This window comes from Caenorhabditis briggsae (genome assembly GCF_000004555.2).
Source record: "Caenorhabditis briggsae complete genome, chrIV, whole genome shotgun sequence".
Lineage (NCBI taxonomy): Eukaryota > Metazoa > Nematoda > Chromadorea > Rhabditida > Rhabditidae > Caenorhabditis > Caenorhabditis briggsae.
In genome coordinates, this window is record NC_013487.2 from 11,095,090 (window position 1) to 11,116,266 (window position 21,177).

Below are 21,177 nucleotides of genomic sequence, written 5' to 3' on the forward strand. Positions count from 1 at the left end.
ATTTAAAAACTCGTTCATTCTCGAATTCCATGTGGGCTTCTTGAAATCTGATATTTGGTTCACATTTAACAAACAAACACATTATTCAAGGAGTTCCAGATTATTTTTAAAGAGAACGGAGATTGAACAAAACGAAAAACGAGCGTTCCTGATGCGCATGGAATTTTATTGTTCAATAATAAACTGAATCTCACACAACTGGGACAATAAATAATGGTTGAACGTATTTTCCATTTGTCTGGGAGACGAAAAGTATTCTCATAGTGAATATTTTTAAATAGGAGAAACACACAGAACGTCTCCGTTTTTTGAAATAGGTTCTTTGTTAGATTGGTATGAAAAAGAAACCGTAAAAAAAGTCAGCAGGATGTAAGCTAAGCCTTCTAAATTCTCCTTGTGTTACAAAACTGATGGAATCCAATTCCCTTCCAAAATTTCAAACTATTCGAACTCCGGAAATGAGAAACTTCCAGAGAATGATAACCTGAAATCCGGTGCTATTTCCGTTTTGAAAACGAACTCAAACTGACGTTGGAAAAACAGAATGTATCTGTAATCGGCAGTCTTGTATAGGTACAATATCAGCTGAGTAGCTGAAAAACGTGACAAAAACATGGTTAAGAAAGTAAGAATAAGAAGGCTGGAGAATATGCATAATTGTGAGAAAAAAATGAACTTCCGATGTTTTCTCATGAAGAAATGGTCAAAAAAGGGAGAGATAGAAGAAAATGAAAGGAAAATGTGAATTGGATTACTCTTGTTCATATTCCATAGGATTTTTAGAAGTTATAATAGGATAGTGAAAGTTATTAAGGTGAGGGATAAGAAGATAGCACAGAGTTCCCAAATGCCTGGCAAGAGATCACGCCCCGTCTGTCAAAAAAGTTATCTAGGGCGCGATTTCTGACCAGACCTTTTGGAACTCTGTGAGGGATACGAATATAGGGCAAAAGGTCAAGAATCTAAAAACATAGCCTGTTCCTTTTTTGTGTCTTCTATGAGTAATTGAATTTCTATGTCTATCTGGATATATGGGTTTCCAGAATGTGCTTGTCAAAAATTATAGGTTGATGTTCTTGAACCAGGAAAAAAAATTCATTTTTTACGATTAAATCAGAAATCACCAGAGTTCTACTGAAACCCGGAAAACATCCTTCTTAGAGCTTTTTGTCTTTCTGAGAAGTTTCTCAAGTTCAACGGTTAAAACAATCCTTCTCTTTCGAAAAAAAAGTGGAAAATTGGCAACATAACGGATAGGGAAAAGATGAGTTACCCGAAAAACAAGTACTCCCATTTTAGCGTATTTTTGTGGTCACTCTATGAGATAGATAACGGACTCGTTTCCTCGTTTTCCTCATCCCCAGAAATTAGTCTCATTGGCTCATCTTTTCGTCACGTTTGCACCTGCGCACACGAAACTTTTTCCGGCAATTTTCAGTCTGGAAAGAAGTGAGGGAGAGAAGATGTGGGAGGGATAGACAGAATCTATACTGATTAATTGAATGTCAAAGAGGATCTTTTATTTTAATTTGTCATTCATACACGAAATGAGTGTATTGGTGGCTTTTTCAGAGAATACAATGTGTTTTTCATTTGAAAGGGAGAACTGGAAGGAGGAATTATTTTTAACCAGTGTTCACAAAATATGAATATGAATATATGAAAATGAAATGGAAAAGTAATGGGGTTTCAGGAAAATAGTAAAAATATTAAATTTTAGTGATCAGGGTGGTACACAATTGATAAAAACGGATATATCTTCAGTTATAAGTATCTTGGAAGCACGAAAACTGGTAGAAATAAAATTTAACGTTTGGTTCAAAGCTACTGAAACTTTCAAAGTGGTTCACCAAGTTTAGGTATTGTTATGATTTTCCAAAGATGAACGGGGTAATGCTTCTTGTGGTTTTTATGAGATGAAGCAACTTTTACAGGCCATAACTCAGCTCAACATTGATCAAATAATTTGAAATTTGGTCAGCTTACTGATGAATGTTTTGAGTTTTTGCACTCCAAATTTGAGCACTTTATTCAAATTTTAGGCTAGTTCAAACTTTAGTCCGGGTAATTATGCACCACCCTGTAAATCTAATTTTATTGAAATCTGGTTTAAAATTCTTTTAAATTTGGCATTCTCATTGATGCCAAACAACCCAACCCAACTTTGAGAAAAGTTTTAGGTGCAAGTGAAAGCACTGACCATCGTTGCATCATCTGAATTTCTTCTTCTTTTTTCTCTGAAAGGATACACGGAAATAGAGGACGGGTTTGTAACTAATTCAGATGATTATCACATCTAGAATGTTGCCAAAAGAATGAAAAAAAGAAGAGAGAAGGAGGGAAAAACCAAATTTATTCATACTCCTCCAATATCCTTTTTTCTTCTTATTCATCTTCCTCAAAACTCGACGTCACAATACATTGGAAAAAGTGAGGATGGGCAGAGAAATAAGATTTATTTTCGGTTCCTGGATGAAACTGATTTAGGTGTCCTTTGTTCTTCAAATAAAATGCAACAAAGAAATAAAATGTGAAAAAAGGATTCCCTTGTCTGGAAATAAGAGCGATGAATGACAAAGTAGAATATTTATTGAAAAATAAACTTGAAAATAACATTAGAATAGCAACATTTGTGAATGCTTCTTCTGCCAGGCTCTGATGGATGAAAACTTCCTGTTCTAAATGAACCTAAATTAGAACTATTGAAAGTTCTATAATCATATTCATGAGTTTAACATTTTTTAAACTCGGTATGTACCTCATAAAACATACCAATTCTCAAAAAGCTTTGTATTATAAACCAGTCAAAACTCCTTTGACGTCAGAAAGAAATTCAAAGAACCTACCAATCGAGACTCTCGTCAATCATATTCGTTCTATATATAGAAAGACCCATTAACTTTTAATTTTGAGCCAATTTATCTTAGTTACTGTCAGTAAGATTTCCATTTCGGGCAAATTTCATCCGCCCCACCCGCCCGCTAAAAAAAACGTTGTCAACTAATAAATTGCTTGTCAAAAAATTAAATTGCTTATCAAAAGTAAATTGCTTATCTTATAAATTGCTTATAAATCTTATGAATTGCTTATTTATAAATTGCTTATCTTATAAATTGCTTATCAAAAGTGTTTTATTAGGTGGCTTTTTTATATCTCTCTTTAGAGCTTAGGTAATTGAAATCAAACTTGACAGATGTCCCAATTATTACAGGTTTCGTGGTAGCCTGAGAAAATTTCTTTAACTCAACTCTGGTTACCGTCAATCCAGTAATTTGAAGCACACTCAAAACTGTGTTGTTTTTTTTTTATTTTGCTATGTTTATTGTTATTGTTGATCAATTGTCGTAAAACTATGAATCCGCTTTCTCGTCTAAATTTTTCACCTTCTGAAACGGGCTGAAACCAAAAGAAGAGCTCTTATTTCTAAAAAAAAATTATAAACGATAGATACCGTACCTGTAATAGAAAGGCCCCTTATTGTCAAGTTTGAGATAATTTTTCTTGGCTTCTATCAAAGATTTTTTTATATTTTCGACAGGAACCGAGATTTATATATTTTCGACAGGAACCGAGATAGATTGACTCAAAGTCAAAAATTAGTGGGCTCTTCTACTAAGTTTTACGGTGATCGAAATGTTGACTTCGATATCGGAACTCGTTAAGCAACATGAACGCATCCGCTTGGTAATAGATTCTTCAAAGCAGACCTATCTAAAGATTTTCGTTTTTTTTTACCGTAAAATTCTAATAGAACGTTACCCCTAACTTTCCACTTTGAGTCAATTTCTCTCAGTTACTTTGAAAGATACCAAAAAGTGGTCAACTAAAAAAAATTTTATCGTAATTTGAAAAATTACTTGGAACCAGAACAGTTTTATATCTTTGACAGGTACCGTGATAAATTGGCTCAAAGTTTAAAATTAGGGAGTTCTCTTATTACAGGTTTTACGGTATTTCATACAACATTTTCAAAAACCAAAAAAGTTGAGGAGACCAACCATCCTTCAACACAGCAAAAGAGAGAATGATGACAGTTTTCGGAGACTACACTCTTGCCCGAAAATAATGTCCTTGCCAGACAGGACCCGCCCATTGGAAAGTGTGCTGGATGTTTTGAACACAAGAAAATTCGAACGCGATCTTACCAATTCTGGTGTTGATCATTTGATTCTCAAGTGAAAAACAATCTTGTTCTATACAGCGCATGATCAGTTTCAGAACTGATACACATCACTTCCAATGAAGAATGTAAATGAAGGTGAGAAGTAGGAGAGAGAGAGAGAGAGAGAGAGAGAGAGAGAGAGAGAGACCTTTTTGAAAGATTAAGACATCTAGACCGTTTTCTGAGACCGATCTGGTTGGACTGTGAGATCATTGAAATATAAATACAACCGATGAAAGCCTGCGCATTTGGTAAAGATGTTGAATTGGAATTGATCTATTCGAAAATATGAATTAGATCTTAGAAGTGTTGGTTCACAAACATCAGACCCAGAATTGAACTTGAAGTTAGTGACAGACGGACTTGAAGTTAGTGACAGACGTTTGGTTTTAGAAGTTTTGAAAATTTGAAATTCTGAAAGTTTTAAAATTAGAAACTTTGAAAATTGAAGTTTTAGAAACCAAGAACAGATTTAACATTTCCGGAATAGAACACAAGGATTCGTCTTGGATTTTCAAGAATTTGAATTCCCTGTAAGATGACTCATCAATTGTTCTTCCAGTCTACAGAAACTTCTGAATTACCAGCTTAATATACCGTAAACACTCTAATAGCAGGCGGTCTTAAATTTTCACGTTGAGCTCAATTATCTCAACTTCCATAAGAGATACCGAAAATCTGTTTACAAATAAAATGTTTGTCATAGAATCACCAATATTTTGTCAGTGTATACTTTTTCGATATCTCTTATAGAAAGTCACATAATTGAGTTCAAAGTGCAAGTATACGGTAGCCTTCTTTTAGACCGTTTACAATAGATTTTTAATATCCCAATACCATATATTCTGATAATTCCTTTCTCAAGTTTTCCGTTATATCAGACAGAATTTTCTGTTGTATTCCCATTTTCAGATTCCCACCTCCGTCACCTGATATTTGTGATATTCGATTCTGACTCTCATTTGTAGCATATGACTGGAATCTAACGAGGCTCGCTTCTTTTATTCTGCAAACCAGCATAAACTCCATTCTATTTTTTCTCTCCTCCCAGCAGCAGCACAAAATGCCCAAACTACACACTTCTCTGTTTTCTCTCTCTCTCTCTCTCTCTCTCTCTCTCTCTCTCTCTCTCTCTCTCCCTCTCTCTCTCTCTTCATGTGTTCGCTGATCAACAGAAAGTGGTCGAGATGTTTTGGTCTCCACTTACTTGTGGACGCGATCTGTTGGCCATGACTCTACCAATTGAAACTGATCATTTCGCCTTTTCGAAGCAGATGGAGAAGCTGGACAGCATGACAAATAGACTGTGCAATATTTCAGAGAACAGTGAACATATTGTTGTGGCTACTCTGCCTTGGCACCTGGAAGTCTGGCTACAAAAATAAAAGTACGGTTGACGTGCCTGCTTGAAAAACTCTTTAAAGGTGGGGGGACAGGAGATTTTACGGGGTATTTTTGGGGCCAGAGTATGCATTCTACCGTCACGGTGTACAACGCTTAATGTCACTCTGCATATAGCTGTCGCCCTCGCCTTTATAGATGCAATCGGGCAGCGACTTTCTCTTTGCACGCGTAGCTCAGTCGGTAGCGGCGCCGCACCTTCAATACTTGTCTCGACAAGTTCAACTCCTTGAGGAGCATATTTAAACGGGATTTCGACAACATTATTTTTCTCATGTCCCCCCACCTTTAAATTACTAGGAGGTCTCCATCGAGGAAACCTACCGTAAACCCTCTGTCAACTCTGAGCCTAAATATCTCGGTTCCTGTGAAAGATATCAAAAATATGTAAACTAACAAAATGTTTTTAATATTATGATGAACATTTTGTTAGTTGACTACTTTCTTACATTTTTTAAAAGAACCGAGATATATCAGCTCAAAGTTTATTGTAAGTGGAATTTCTTCACATCAAAGATCGGTTTTCCCCCGAAAATCAAACAATACCCTTTTTCCAAATATTTACACATTATTTATTTCACAAAGTCATTTTTGAAAGAAAAATAGATATACATTATGCACAGAGCAAGCATGGTTAACAGACATTTATGGAGAAAATGAACGGTGTCCATGATGGCCATGATGCCCATGATCATGGTGTCCATGATCATGTCCATGGCGTCCATGATGGTGGCAATGTCCACGACGGTGTGGTGGCCAGAATGGTGGACAATGGTGGTGATGATGGTGTCCGTGATGGTGTGGGAATGGTGGGAATGGTGGATGACATCCATGATGGTGGTGATGACGGTGTCCTGGAGATGGACATCTTCCATGATGGTGATGATGACCATGATGATGTGGCCATGGTGGTGGACATGGTGGTCCATGACGACCACGCGATCCTGATCTTCCACGTCCTCCTGGTCCATGACGTCCTCCGTGATGATGTCCGTGTCTTCCTGGACATGGTGGTGGTCCGTGATGGTGTCCGTGTCTACCTCTGGGAGAGTGAGAGCGTGATCCGTGTCTTCCGTGTTTTCTTGGTGGTCCATGATGATGTTCGTGACGTCCTGGTGGTCCATGGTGATGGCCTCCATGACCTCCTGGTGATCCAGAACGAGATCCATGTCTTCCATGACTTCCATGTCGCCAATAACGTCTGTGACAGCCTGGTGGGCCTGGAGGAGATGGAGAACGAGATCCATTGTCTCTACGCGGTCCATGATGATGTCCATGCTTTTCGTGGTGTCCACGATGCTCATCTGGAAAAATGATTATTTGAATAAGAATCCGTATACAAGTAGAGAGGGTTCGAAATGGTGTGGTATGTTGTTGCGCTCTATTGAGAAAGTGACGTGGTGAAGTTTAAGTTTTACAAATTTGAATTTCTCGCAATTTTCACGTGCCTAATCCCGCGTTCAAAGTTAATTTCCAGGAGAAATTTCCTGGAAAAACCTGTCCAAAGCTGTCATTGTTTTCCAGATTTCCAGTAACACTAAACTACTGTAGCACTCGTTTTGACTGTGTTTTTTCTGTTGATTCATGTCGATTTACGGCGGGTCTTGAAGCGGAGGCCTCTGGAAAACAATGGCAGCTTTGGACAGCGTTTTTCCAGGAAATTTCTCCTGGAAATCAACTTTGAACGCGGCATAAAACTTCTCAATAGAGCGCAACAACATACTAGAGCAGTTCGAACCCTGTGAAAAAACATAGAAAACCCTTTTTCGGTCTTTGAAGAATGGTTTACTGAAAGTCGTGCTGAATATGACTAAAACTAGATTTCTTACCTTTTTGTCCCTTCATTGCTTTCAAATCTTCCTTCTTCTTCTTCTCACACCTTTCTGGAGATCCAGATGGAGAACGAGATCCATGCCCACGACGTCCACGAGATGGAGAACGCGAAGATTGAGATGACGATCTAGAAGACGATGAACTTCCAGACGAAGAAGACGAAACAGAACGTCCACGTGGCTTCTTGCCTCCCTTGTCATCATCATCACCGCTACTTTCTGATTCCGAAGAAGATGATTCTGATTCAGAAGACACGTCTTCCTCACGACGAGAAACTTTGGAGAACGAAGAGCTGCTGCTGCTCTTGCCGTCGTCGTCTTCTTCAGTCTTCAAAATCTTCTTCTCACCAGGAGTCTCCACATACAACTTGACAACGAAGCGAGAGAATTTGATAGCCTCTCTCAAGTCTTCGACAGTTTGCAAGAATATTTGATCCTTGTCATGATCAATCCAGAAGACGTTGGCAAAATCGACCTTGTATTCGGTCAATTTTCCCTTCAGCTTCTCGAGTAATCCACTCGTTTTCTCGTACTTAAGAGAGAATAAATGAGCTTGTTTCGAATCTTTAGCGGATAGTTTAAAGTAAACTTCTCGGGCTGGGCGCCGGCGGCGATGATGTCCATGAGCCATATTCAAAGAGAATTCGACTCGGTGAATGAGAATAGGGCCCAAATGGCTGAGGCTTTTATACCTGGCCACTTGTTTTTCACGAGATCAACGGCAAAAAGTGGGCGGAGCCTTGCAAGAGTAAGAAGACGGCTAGAGCAAATACGACTAACTTCTATTATTTTTTGGTGCTGAACACTTTCGCAATCCGCCGGCGGCAGCACGTGTTTTCGACGAAGAAGGGGATTTGTGGTTACCTGGTGATTCTGAACAACAAACAGCGGGTTTTGACATAGATCTTGACCATATGTATATAAGTTTTATCCTCTTGTATAGTCAGAGAACACAAAAATAGGTAGAGAAATTTTTGGGATTAGTGGAAGGAAGTTTGAGAAACTTGAGATTTGTAATGATAAGAGGGGCACTAAACAATTTTTCCCCGGAAAATATAAATATGGGGAAATACGATAGCGGGCTTGATGATATTTTACACAAACACAGGAAGAAAAACGGGCGGGGGTTCAAAACATGATAAGACACGGCAAAATCAAAATACTGAAATTAAAAAAGAAGAAGCCAAAATTATAATAGTTAATCAATTTTGGCCATTGAGAGAATGTGCTCGCAGACCTTCTTGTACATGAATGCGTCTCCTTTCAGACGTTTACGGCGAATTCCGACCTGAAAATTGATCCCAGTGGAATGGTTTTTTGGTTTTTGTTTGTGCTCAGGCTCTATTTACAAACGGAAAAGCAGTCAAATTCCCAAAGCGAAACTACTCACTTTATCGAACATTTGTAGTCGAACAATTTCTAATTCCACAGTCATCCAACCGTGAACAGTCTCCTTCGTCGCCAAGAACTTCCATCCATTCAGCTCATAGCGCATTTTCTCTTCATCGAAAACTGCCTTCAACATATTTCTGACGTCTTCTGGATCTTGCTTCGCTGTCATCGACACGTTCACCATATTCTTAACGTCCTTCAGCACCTGTGGAGAATCTCTCTGCATTTTTCGAGGCGTCAACAGCGTGATTAATTTCTCCTTCTTCCGTTCCAACGAAGTGAACACACGTTGTGGAAGGCGATTCGTTTTTGTACGGCTTCTTGGTGTTCGACCGTCGGCTAAAGGCTCTATTTTTTGCGTAGAAAACAAGGTGTGGCTTTGCATTTTTCTTACCGTTTCCACTATGAGTACTTCCAATAGAAATCGGTGAGCCAGCCCCAGATGCTGCTCCAATACTAGCGCGATCTGAAGAGCGAGCTCTCTGCCGATTCTTGTGAGACGAATCAGAATTTCCTGGACTGAAGATGCCACGTAGCGTTGGTCGGTTGTTTGGAGTCGTGTAGACACTTCGAAGAGTTCCATCTTCTGAAAATACTTGGGTACAAATTGGTTGCGAAATAGATCTGCGGCACTACAGAACGAACAAAAATCGTTTGTTTATATTTTCCGGCCACAATGCAATTAGTTTACAAACCTAATCCTGTTATCTTGAGCGGTCCACGAGCCTTGCACGTTGCTGCACCCATACGGTAGTTCTTGTTGTTGCCAGTGTTCTCCTTGTCTGTGTCCTGAAATTCCTTGTTCGTAGAGCAATGAACAAATCGCAATTTGGTGTTGAACTTACTCTACTCACACCACGAGATGGTGTGGATGATCCGAGACTTGCTGTATCACTACTGTGAACTGAAACCGGTGACTCAGGAATACGAAGAGGTGATCGTCCGGTGAATTGTGAAGGCATCGCGAGCATCGCATTAACGTACGACATCTTCTTACTCTCTGGAGATAACGGTTTTGCGAACTTCGATTTTCCGTCTGAAACATCGCAGCTCTTCTTCAATTGAGCAGCGATATCTGAAGGAGAGATGCTCGATGGATCGGAGCTAGAATCTCCATCTTCCAATCCAGACTTGTCAAGATTATTATCGAGAGATGCGTGAATAGTGGGCGAGCAAAGGATGTTTTGAACATTCTGAAATTATAGATTCTTATTCATCAATCTATTCAAAAAGACCGATACCACAGGAGCCGTGTTAGTCGCATTTCTTGTCATCGGGAGAATGATTTCCAGATGGTTTCTTTTGCGATGGAGTAGAGCATAATAGGTCGACGTCATGTAGTCAAATTTCCATTCTTTGATCTTCTCGATCATTTTATCTGTCGTTTCCAGACCATAGTACCTCGCCATCACTCGAGCGACATCGCGGTCAATGAAATTTTTCTGAAAACAATGTTTCTCTTATGTTATTTCGTGAAATTGGTCATACATCATAGATAGTGTTCCATTTGACGGGTTGTGTGTATTTGTGATTGAGCCAATCATGTTCCAGAAGCTTCTTGATTGTTATTCTTCTCTCTGGTATAACTTGCAACATGGCCCGTAACAATTGCTTACTCATTGGAGATAGAAAGTCCGGCTCGTAGAAACAGCCCGACTGAATCTTTTTATACATTATTTGCATATTATCATCTTCGAATGGCAATGCACCGACAAGAAGAGTGTACAGCAAGATTCCCATTGACCACACATCTGCTTCATTTCCTTTATAAGGAAGTCCCTGTATCAACTCAGGTGCCGCATAGGCAGGTGATCCACAGCATGTATCAAGGTGATGCTTGTCGATTCGGCCTTTCTCCGTTTTTGCGCATAACCCGAAATCGATCAGCTTCAGATGCAAGTCTTCTGTGAGAAGAAGATTCTCCGGTTTTAAGTCGCGATGTGCATATCCTTGTGAATGGACAAAGGCGATAGCACTGACAAGCTGACGGAAGAAATGACGAGCTTCCGACTCTTCGAGACGCTCCTTCCGGACAATATAATCGAACATCTCACCTCCACTGCAGTACTGAAACACGGGAAGTTTATACGATTAAATAATAGAAACATCTCTAACCTCCATAACAATGAAAAACCTGTCTTCTGTCTCAATATAATGGTAGAGACGGCAAATGTTCTGATGGGAAAGATTGCGTAGAGCATCCATCTCAGTCTGAACACGCGGCAAGTCATGCTGTAAATTGGTGCATTTTCAGAGCTGTGTTTGAATTTCTAAACTTACTCCTAACTGTTTCTTATCTATGATTTTGATGGCAACTTTTTGATTCGTAAGAAGATGAGTCGCTAACCGAACCTTCCCGAACCCTGCAAATAGCTCCCAAAATTATGAATACTTCTGATAGAACTGTACCTCCAGACCCTAACTCGTCATGAACGGCGTAAAACCCTTGGAGCACTTCATACTTGCTCATGCTGAAACAGAATACATTCGAATGAATAGGGCATAGAAAACAAGAAAGAAGTTTGAAAAAATGTGAACGACAAGTTGGTCTACTGATTTTTTGATAAAATTCAGAAAAACAGAGATAAGAATTGTCAGTTGATAAGGCGAAAACGATCAAAGTTTGAAAAAAAAAAACGAACAGGCGATTCTGAATTTGAATCCCGTTCTTTTCGCGCAATAATCGTGGAGCGCATTTGCGTTTCTCTGCGTCTCTTGTTTTCAGGATGTCTCTCCTACAAAAAAACGCGCGGAAGAACTTTGAACGAAAGTTTGGAAGTGGCAAATTTGGAGGAAAGCGTACGAATCAGGAGGATCGGATAAAGTTCTCCGTAGTCCATTCCACGGTACATCAAACGTCTCTTCTAGTTCATTCTAGTTTGACTCGTAGTAGTTATTTATTGATTCTGGCGTCTTTGTTGTAAGATACGTTTTAAGCAGCAACCATATATTTATTCACATGCGAAATTATAAATAACTATTTACACGGAAACACTTAGGACAAAATTTCATTCAAAAATGGGTGCTTTCAATTTACAGTCTTCGCGATTACTTTTGATGCGAGCCAGCCATGAAGCTGTCGGTCTTGCGCAATGAGGAGTCTTTGTCACTGTCAATTTTGGAACTGTGCGTTGTTTGGGCTGAAAACAGGTTGACTGGATATTATCATCACACCGGTAAATAACAACCAACCACAGGATTACAAACTGCAATCTTCGCTGGCTTCTGCTCGACTGGTTCAGCTGTACGGGGACGTGGCGGAAGTTTTGGCTGGTAGAGAGCTTTCTTGATCAGCGGTGCAGAGACTGGGCGGGGTTCTGGAGATAAGACGATGACATCGGAATCCTCGAGGGCCACTTCTTCACGAAGTTCATCTTCATCTACGTCCAAAATCTTAGGCAACGCATTCACATTCTGATACTGAAGTTCAGAACGTCTCTTATAGATTTTGGCCGGTTCTTTGATCGAAAACAGAGGTGAGTGATGAGTAGATATTGCTGGATCAGGTGGCTTATGTTTCGGAGTCGAAGTGTTAATTGGGAATGGGTTTGGGATTGGAAGATCCTTTGACTTTTGCTGGAGAATGTGCTGCTTGAGAGGAAGGGTGAAACCTAGAAGATGGGATTTCGACAGTGGGCTCGTTGGCTGTTCGATTCTGAACTGAACATTGGATTTTTAGATTCATCGTCGAAAGAAGAATACTCACTCTCGGCTGATAGAGATCGCGAGAATGTGAACGAACGACCCGCTTTGGTGTTTTTGGAATGCCTAACATCTGGAAAAATTTTTTTTTACGATTTCAGTGATACTAGAGAATCAAACTGCCCGAAATTAAGCTTGAGAATTTTGTTTTTTTTTCAAATTTCAGAGGTCCCGAAAACCAAGAAACAATGAGAGACAAATTCACAAGTTCAGGTTTCCGCCGGGATTTTGGCGCGGTCGCGGCAGAGCGAGTTTCCATTGGTTGCGGCGAAAATTCTAATTATGAATATTCCAGATTTTCCGGATGAGAATCCGACAAAAAGACAAAATTACTTACCACATTGAACCTATTTCGGTTGCGATACATTAATAAAAAGACTAGGAATTTAAAACAATACATAATATGATTTATTCTCTGTACATAAAAGCAACCATTCACAAAATTATTGCGGGAAGGGGAAACTGAATTAATATAAGAGCAGCGCCAACTGAATAATGCTAATATTTCGAGAATCAGGGGGCAAGATGAATAAAACACGGGGTTGCAACAGGGTACATAAAATTTGAATTCTCAGTGCTCTTGGGCCGCGCGACGCGTGCCAAATCGTCATTTTTGAATTGAAAATTCCAAAATTCAGCCGCGTCGCGCGGCGCAACGCGCCCAAGAGCACTGAGAATTCAAATTTTATGTAACCTGCTGCAACCCCGTGATAAAATTAATAAATTAAAAATTGAAATAAAAAGCACCATAACAATGCAGAAAGAACAAGAAGGGAATATATCACTGGCGGCGAGCATGATTAGCATATTTTGGATGGACAGGTGGAGCAAATTCTTTGACCCGTTCATAGTCATCATCGTTGTTCTCATTCAGTTGATTTGTCAGAATTATGAAGATTTGATTGTTGAGTAATTGGAAGCGGCGTATGCGTTCCACCATTTTGGATAGTCTCTGAAAATAAAAAGGTAGAATATGTTAAAAACTTTACTATACAAAAACATACGATTTGATTGATAACTTCATCTTTTTGATCGCCTTTGTTGACCCGATGAAGATGATAGCAAAAGTCGAGCACCTCGAATCGTCGATGTTGACCTAGAAGCGTGATCAGCGTGAGTCCTCCCCATTGAATCGAGTCTCCGAACAGCTCTCTGTAAAATTCTAGCGTGAACTTTCGTTTCGTTTCTAGCTACGTATTCATCATGGGGCCACCGAGCTATCATATGAGCCAATATTTCAGCAACAGTCGCATGATAATCTAATGACTTTCGATGAGTCGAAATCGTGGCTATACGTACAGCCTATATGTGCGGTTCTTGTGAGTTTGTTTGCGGAGAAGGATTCTATTCTAGTCAAAGACTTTAGGCGAACAATGTAGCGTTCATCATACAGCTTGTCGTATTCTCACAAGGAAATTCTTCCATCGGTAGTGCGCCAGCCTGGGTTTGCAACTTTATCATCACTTTATCACAGACCCTTATTATCGTAGGCTTATGTTTCATTAGGATTGGCTCTGATCGCACTGGCTGTTCTAATTTTTCTCATGCTTATGGCAACAAAACCTGCGCACGCCTCACCAAAACTGGTAGGTTTATATAAAGTTCTATTTTTTTAAACCAGCTTGTAGGGGTTCATTCTAGCAGCGGTTGCTATGTTCTGCTCAATGGGATCTGGTTGTTTTCTTCTTCCGATTAAAGCTATCGTATGTTGTAATCTATGAACACCAATAGACAACCTCTATTTAGGAACCAGCAAATGGAATGAATACAACTGGTATTCCACCGAAAAAAGGCGGTAAGGGTAAAAAATCTGATACCACTGAGGAACGTGCCAAAAGATCGGACGACCCTCCCACTGCGGCAGACTACCAAAATCTTGATTTCGTTGACAGTACTCCACCCAGTGTGTTCATGCTTCTTATAAGCGGCGTTCTCTCGTTTTGCATTCTTGGAATTCTTCTCGTCATTTTTCTCATGAAAGTTAGATCTGGAGGAGAATTCACTCAACCGAAAAAGCCACAAGTGGGTTTTTAATGATCCAGACGAACATTTCTCAGTCATTTTCAGAGTAACCGTGAAGACGACCGTCCCAGGAGTGGGGTAAGCGCAAATACAATTGAAAACTAGATCAAATCCTATGTAAATATTCAGCGTCGTCCTCCTGATCGTGTGCCACCTCCTCCGAGAGATGATTCAAGGCGACGTGAAGAAGATGATAGGTAATATCAATATTTTGAAACTAGTAAAAGAATATGGTAATTTCAGGAGAAGAAGGGAGGATAAATCCAGAGAACGCAGTCCGAGACGAAAAAATGAAAAGAGTCGAAGTGGCCATGATAGAGATAGGGATCGTGACCGTGACCATAGTAGAAGAGAAAACGAAAAGAGTCGGAGTCCAAGACAGAGTCAACAGAAGAGCTTGGAAAGAAGACGCGATGATCGAGACAGAAGTCGTTCGGACAAGGATAGAGACCGTTCCAGAAGCAGGAAAGAGCGGGAAGATCGTGAGCGTAAAAGAAGTCGTAAAGCGCGAGAGGATCGGGAACGTGAGAGAAGCCGTAAGGAAAGAGAAGACAGAAGTAGAAAGGAACGCGAAGATCGTGAGCGAGAACGTAGCAGTAAAGAACGAGAGGAAAGAAGTCGTAAGGAGCGAGAGGACAGAAGCCGTAAAGAGCGAGAGGATAGAAGCCGTAAGGAACGGGAAGAGAGAAGTCGCAAGGATCGCGAGGACCGTGAACGAGATCGCAGTAGAAAGGAACGGGAGGACCGTGACAGGGACAAAAGCCGTAGTGAAGATAGAAAAAGAACTCGAAGCCGTCAGGATCGTCCGAAGAGCAGACAAGATAGGTCTAGAAGTATTGAAGACCGTCCAAGAAGCAGAAGCAGACACTAGTGAACTCGTATTCCTCATTTATAAACCACCACTTTCTGAAACTTACTCTGCGTAAACTTCATTATCATCGCGCGTGGGCTGACATAGGAAGAACTGCAGTGCAGAGTAGACACGATACCATTCCACACATTCATCGATCCAAAACACTCCATTCGTGGGGTATCCTCCGGTCCAGATCTGAAATTAATCAACATTGAATTCATTGCTTCTCAAAATTTGAATTATTCTCAAACCTCATCATTAGCAAGAATCTGTTTGATTCGAAGAAGGAAATTTTCGAAAACATTCAGACCACAACATAATCGTTCTTTCGTCATGAGCTCTGCTTCTTTCGCTATTATCGCTTGTCCTTCATCATTCGTGTTTTTCGCAAAACTTCCGACAAATGGATCCTCGCATACTTTTCTTCCAGTTTAGCAAGCTGTTTCATTTGTTCCTGTGCATCTGAAATTCTGAAGTTTAATTTAGTGTCTTGATGGTTTTATCAAAATTACTTCTTGATGGCGGTTGGGGAACATTCCCGATAAAAGCAGCCGCTAAAAAGAGATCATGCGTTTCTTCTTGTCCAAGAGCTACTTCTAATTGCTGACAGAAAATAATCATATTTCCAAGCTCTCGTAAATCTTGACAAAACTCAGACTTGAGCTCTGGATACTTCCCCACAGCGTCCAAATGATGACAATAGTACTGTAGAAGTGCAGTGCTTCCGTAGTCAGCTCGAGGAAGCTTCAACACTTTTGGCATCATGTTAAAAACGTTTCGAACATGTCTCTTGATTTTTTCCTCCAGCAAACGATGTGTCATTTTGAGAAGTTCGTCCAAGATGACGGCGATTCCTTGATAATGTAATAGGCGGGTGATAGCCTTCAAATGCTGGGTACCAATGCAAGAGTTGTAGCCGTTGGAGATGTTCATAAATGCGGCCATCAAGGATTTAGATCCCCAATAGTAGACTTGTCCAACTTGTGGTGGTTTCTCTCTTGCAGGAGTCTTTCTAAAAAATTGCTTAGCTCGAACGAATCGATGAGTGGATCCATTATAGACGAAGTTGGGAACAAAGTCATAGTTGAGTTCCCAGAAGACGTGAAGAGTGATTCTTCCGTGTGGTGAATTGACTGCGTGGTTCGCTTCTTGGAAAATATCATCGAATGGAGCAAGGGAATGCAAAACTTCTTTCAGAAGAGAATGGCAGAGACGGTTGGCTTCAATCAGCATATCCAGTTCTATGATTGACGATAATGGTTCGCTTTCGAACTTCCAGATGGCTGCATCAAGTGCTTTCAGAAGTGACATATTGATTCGTTGAGAAACCACTCTGTTCAAATCAACCGATCGTCCCAGCAACTGAACGTGTCTTTGTTGAAGAAGACTCTCGAATCGGGAAGCGGTCGGTGTTCGAATTATCGTTCCCACACGACTGAGTTCCGATTTGAAACGCTTGTCGAGGAGCATACTTGACGCAAGTTGTTTGTAATTGGTGAAAACCATTTCTGATAGTTTGTAGACAAACTGATCGAAACACAGATTCACTTCAGCTTCTACTTCATCGTACAGGAACTGTTTGTTGAAACTGAAAAGCGAGTATTGTGCAGCATCGTTGTAGAGATCCAGTTGATAGAGGGCGGATTCAATCAGTGAATGCTCATCACATGAAAGTATATAATCTGTGAGAATCCACGGCATAGACATCTCAATCGGAAACTGAATTCGTTGTCCCATAGTCATTTCCAGATAGAACTCTCGGAACCAAAGCTGACTTAATTCTCCAGCTTCTGTCATTGAATCCGAGAACTTGAAGAGCGCTGGCCAATGTGCTGATTTACGTAAAAAGACTGATATCTTCTCGATCGTTTTGGAATCCAGCTCTTTGCGTAGAATCTTCTTGCCTCCACAGAGTTTTTCAGATATCAACGATTCCAACTGCGTTCTCGCCATATACAGCTGTGTACTTCCGGGGGCAGCTGTTCTTCTGGGAATTCTGATATCGGATGAAGACGAGTTGGCAGAGTCCACTTTGCTACCCGATTTTTTAGATTTGCTTTTTGTGTCAGTCATTCGATTCAATTCGTATCCAACATCACATATTGAGTCCTTTACTGATTGCAGAATACTCGCCAACAGATCTTTCTTGTTCTTGATAGCCTTTTGCAGTGGTTCATTCACTGTATGTTGAATGAATGCTTGTAATTCTACATATACACATTTTCTTGTTGCATTCGACATTTCTGGTTCCATTTTTCCAAGCATGGATTGAAGTCCTTTGATCATTGCAATGATTTGAATAAGTGCCGTTTTCTCAGCGGGTGTGTAGTTGTACCTCGTGGCTCTTTCATACTCTTCTGCAGTGTCTGGACATTCTCGATTATCTTTTGGATTCGTTGGGTGTAGAAGCTTCCAGCTGATTGTTTCCACAACAGCGCATGACCATTGGCAAAGTAGCTGGATACCTGAGAGTGCGAGCGATGTCAGTTCCCGATGCTCACGATCACTGCCAACACGATCAGAGATAGCAACCTCGTTGTTGATTTTGGCAAACTGAGTAACGTAACTCTCATGATCCGACCGTATTGTATGCACTTTCTCGACAATATTAACATGACATTTTTCAGCTGTAAAATAAATCTGTGTTTTTTAAAATAGAAATTAACTTACATTCTTTATCACTTAATGGCCACTTGTTAGCTTCGTAATGCGAACTTCTCCTCACAAAAGCAAACGGCTGAATTTGCATGTCTCCGTAGAGTGGAACTACTTCTAGACTTTTGAAAATCTTATCCAGTCTTTGAATACTCAATCGTTTCTTCTGATCCAACTTGGCAACGTTCGCAGCATCTCCATCCATAAGGAAAAGCGAAAATGCTATCACTTTGACAAACATGTGCTTCTCATTCGGAGAAATGTACAACTGTTGTTCATACATATGAGCACAAATATTAACGACATCAGATAGCAATTCTTCATATCCCTCAATCTGTAAATTTCAAAAATGAAAATATCGAAAATTACTTTCAAATTCTTACAGTTTTCATTTGCAGTTTGAGATCGTCTTTGATTTTGTTCTGCGTAGCCAGGAACATACTCAAGTTCTGCATATCGTGAATGGCTTGTGTATCAGACATAGTTTGAAGAAATTGGGATGCTCTATAAAAATTTCTTGAAATGATCACCGTTTTAAATTTTGTCACCAACCTTCTGAATGTAGAAAAATCGTTTTTTATCGACGCTTTCATGTTTTTGAGCTCATCAAGAACGGCGAACATGTTAATAAATCTACCAAGAGTCAGAAGATACGCTTCCGAAACAAAATCTTTCCGCTTCTCTGAATGGCACAGTCGCCGAACTTCTTCACAGAATCGTTGAATCGCATGTAACTAAAAAGCACATTAAACTATAGTGGCATTGGAAACGTACTGTAAATCTCATGAAACTATTCAGTTTGCTGACTTCTGGCTTGAGAACATTCACCACCATTTCATTAATCTCTGTTCGATTTGGTTGATCATTTGACTTAGCCATTGGGACGGCCCTAGAACAACATCTCCATGTATACAAATTAGCGGCATGTTGTAGTCCTTCGGCGAGCATATCATTCTGTAATAACTTTCCTTTTTTCTACAACAATATTCATAGATAACTTACAAATTGAGCATGTCGCGTTGCTTCCTCGCTGTATTTTGCGATACCGGTGACGAATGCACTGCGATCTTCAAAGTTGGTATCAAAGTTCGCTCTGAAAGATAGTTTTCTCACATAGTGAAATGAAATTTCAAACTAAAAACTAACCGATACAATAATGGTAATACTCTCGCTTCTATGTCCGGCTGGTCATCTGGTACGACTATCATGTCGAGCAGCTGTAAAACATCTGTGATATTTACTCCTTTTTTTTCACTTCAGAACTTACGGAGACATTGTTGAGAGCAGCCTCTAAAGAGACATTGTTGCTCATTGTTTTGCTGGTTTAAAATACCATAAGGCAGGTGTACTGAAAATGAATTATTTTTTCTTGAAACAGAAAACGGTTCAAAATGAGTCATGCTTGAGGAAGGGAGGTCGTAAACCTGTGTCCGCAAACACGAGCGCGTTGTACTGCGGACATGTTGTTTCATTTGACCGCGATGTTTGAAAAAAAATTTAACCTAAATGAATGGGTTGGGAAAACAAAAAAAATGGAATTGGAACCTAAAAACAAAAAGAAAACGATTTCTTCAGCAAAATGAGAGATTCAGGAAAGTCTGAAACATTACCGTAGTCGCAATGTTCAGGACGAAGTAAATGTTTTGTTCATGTTCCTTTAGACTACGGTAGTTTTTGATAATCTTTCCAGAATTTTGAATTGACGACTTCCGAATAGAAGAATCTGCTCGGATCGTTGTTTTTGTTCATTTTTTGAAAAACAGCGTAGTATTCCTTATCAAAGATTGCCTCCTTATCATTTGTATCCCTTCATTTCGTTCTGAAGTCATCATTGTACCGGCGTATTTAACTAACTTACAAACATCACATTTCGCAGTTAGTGTCTACAAATGAATTCACTATTCGAAGACCGAAAAGTAATTCTCGGAATAATTGGAACCTCGGTGATCTCCTGGAATGTAAGTATCATGCCTCAAGATGCATTTTCACATGTAATTTCAGGTGTTTCTGACCCTTCGCGACTTGCTGAAGAAGTACACGAAACCGAAAGCAGAATGGGTTCCAGTTGGTCGAATTAAAAGTCTTCATATCTACCCAATCAAATCATGCAAAGGAAAAGAAGTTTTCCAATACAGATGCACTCCGCTCGGTCCTGTTTTCGGAGAGTATCTCGATCGCCATTTCTTGGTAATTAACAGCGAAGGAAAGTTCTACACAGCTCGAACCAAACCACAAATGGTTCTCATCGAAACTGTCATTGAGAATGGAACGGTTATTGTGTCATATCAAGGAAAAGGAAGTGCTCAGTTCAACATCGAAGAGGTCAAAGCGAAGAAGGACTTGCGCAATGGATAGTACGTTTTTCACTTACTATATCCTTTTCTCAGTTTGCATATTTCAGCCTTCATGTCAATCTTCGTACCGATGGCTATGATTGTGGAGACGATGTTGCTGAATTCTTCTCCAAAGTTCTCGATGAGCCAGGAACACGTGTCATCATGTATGATTCAGAATTGTTCACAGAGAGAACATGTAAAACAGAAGACGGATGGTGGAACAACCCTGTTCCAAAACGAACCGACGATGTGAGTTTTCAAAAATGGAGTAACTTAAAAAAGGTGGTAACTTTGCAGACCGCCTATGCTGACTTGGCTCCATACATGATCACGACTCAAGCTTCTCTTGATGATTTGAATTCGAAACTCGACCATAATGTCTCTTCAATCAACTTCCGTCCATGCATTGTCGTCGACGATTGTGCTGCGTGGGACGAGGATAAGTGGCTTGATTTACGCATAGGAGAAGTGGAGTTGCAATGTTTCAAGCCGTGTACCAGATGCATTCTGACGACTGTGGACCCAGAGTCTGGAACGAAGAACAAAGACATGCAGCCACTGAAGAAGCTCAGAGAGTTTCGTCTTGGACCAGGACAATTGAGACAAGAGTTCGGAGAGAGCCCTATTTTCGGAGTGAATGCGGGACTCGTGAAGCCAGGATACATCCATGTTGGACAAACTGTTTGGGCAAAATACAAGGCATCTGCTTTTTAAATTTACATTATTTGGTCCAGTTTATTATTATCGCATGTTTCATATATTTTTCAAATTGATATATATTTCCTGTGCATGGAAAATCTCGATTGATGTTTTATAAAATCT

At 40.0% G+C, this 21,177-nt stretch overlaps 6 protein-coding genes across 6 annotated transcripts; 2 read left to right on the top strand and 4 right to left on the bottom strand.

Moving 5' to 3' along the window:
- Positions 1 to 6,208: 6,208 nt before the first annotated feature.
- Positions 6,209 to 8,026, bottom strand: CBG01616 (the record flags this gene model as incomplete). Its single annotated transcript, XM_002634028.1, has 2 exons — positions 6,209 to 6,867; positions 7,393 to 8,026. 2 exons carry the CDS (start codon positions 8,024 to 8,026, stop codon positions 6,209 to 6,211), a joined length of 1,293 nt encoding a protein of 430 aa, XP_002634074.1.
- A 567-nt stretch (positions 8,027 to 8,593) lies between these two features.
- Positions 8,594 to 11,257, bottom strand: Cbr-pig-1 (the record flags this gene model as incomplete). The annotated part of the gene is made up of 10 exons (XM_045235899.1): positions 8,594 to 8,683; positions 8,786 to 9,135; positions 9,182 to 9,373; positions 9,483 to 9,576; positions 9,633 to 9,980; positions 10,029 to 10,229; positions 10,276 to 10,854; positions 10,903 to 11,019; positions 11,068 to 11,150; positions 11,197 to 11,257. 10 exons carry the CDS (start codon positions 11,255 to 11,257, stop codon positions 8,594 to 8,596), a joined length of 2,115 nt encoding a protein of 704 aa, XP_045091932.1.
- Positions 11,258 to 11,835: 578 nt separating this feature from the next.
- On the bottom strand, positions 11,836 to 12,562 carry CBG01614 (the record flags this gene model as incomplete). The annotated part of the gene is made up of 3 exons (XM_045235900.1): positions 11,836 to 11,927; positions 11,991 to 12,447; positions 12,494 to 12,562. The coding sequence occupies 3 exons, from the start codon at positions 12,560 to 12,562 to the stop codon at positions 11,836 to 11,838; spliced, it is 618 nt and encodes a 205-aa protein (XP_045091933.1).
- Positions 12,563 to 13,270: 708 nt separating this feature from the next.
- Cbr-gex-2 lies at positions 13,271 to 19,242 on the bottom strand (the record flags this gene model as incomplete). Its single annotated transcript, XM_002634024.1, is given in 12 exon segments — positions 13,271 to 13,441; positions 13,494 to 13,641; positions 15,429 to 15,559; positions 15,616 to 15,744; positions 15,747 to 15,826; positions 15,877 to 17,991; positions 18,035 to 18,362; positions 18,365 to 18,436; positions 18,439 to 18,753; positions 18,794 to 18,973; positions 19,022 to 19,112; positions 19,166 to 19,242. Coding segments are annotated over 12 exon segments (3,837 nt in total), but the record flags the coding sequence as incomplete, so codon positions are not given.
- CBG01613 lies at positions 14,251 to 15,382 on the top strand (the record flags this gene model as incomplete). Its single annotated transcript, XM_002634025.2, has 4 exons — positions 14,251 to 14,511; positions 14,557 to 14,589; positions 14,641 to 14,708; positions 14,755 to 15,382. The coding sequence occupies 4 exons, from the start codon at positions 14,251 to 14,253 to the stop codon at positions 15,380 to 15,382; spliced, it is 990 nt and encodes a 329-aa protein (XP_002634071.2).
- A 666-nt stretch (positions 19,243 to 19,908) lies between the features above and the next one.
- On the top strand, positions 19,909 to 21,069 carry CBG01611 (the record flags this gene model as incomplete). Its single annotated transcript, XM_002634023.1, has 4 exons — positions 19,909 to 19,977; positions 20,021 to 20,373; positions 20,421 to 20,604; positions 20,653 to 21,069. 4 exons carry the CDS (start codon positions 19,909 to 19,911, stop codon positions 21,067 to 21,069), a joined length of 1,023 nt encoding a protein of 340 aa, XP_002634069.1.
- Positions 21,070 to 21,177: the final 108 nt, after the last annotated feature.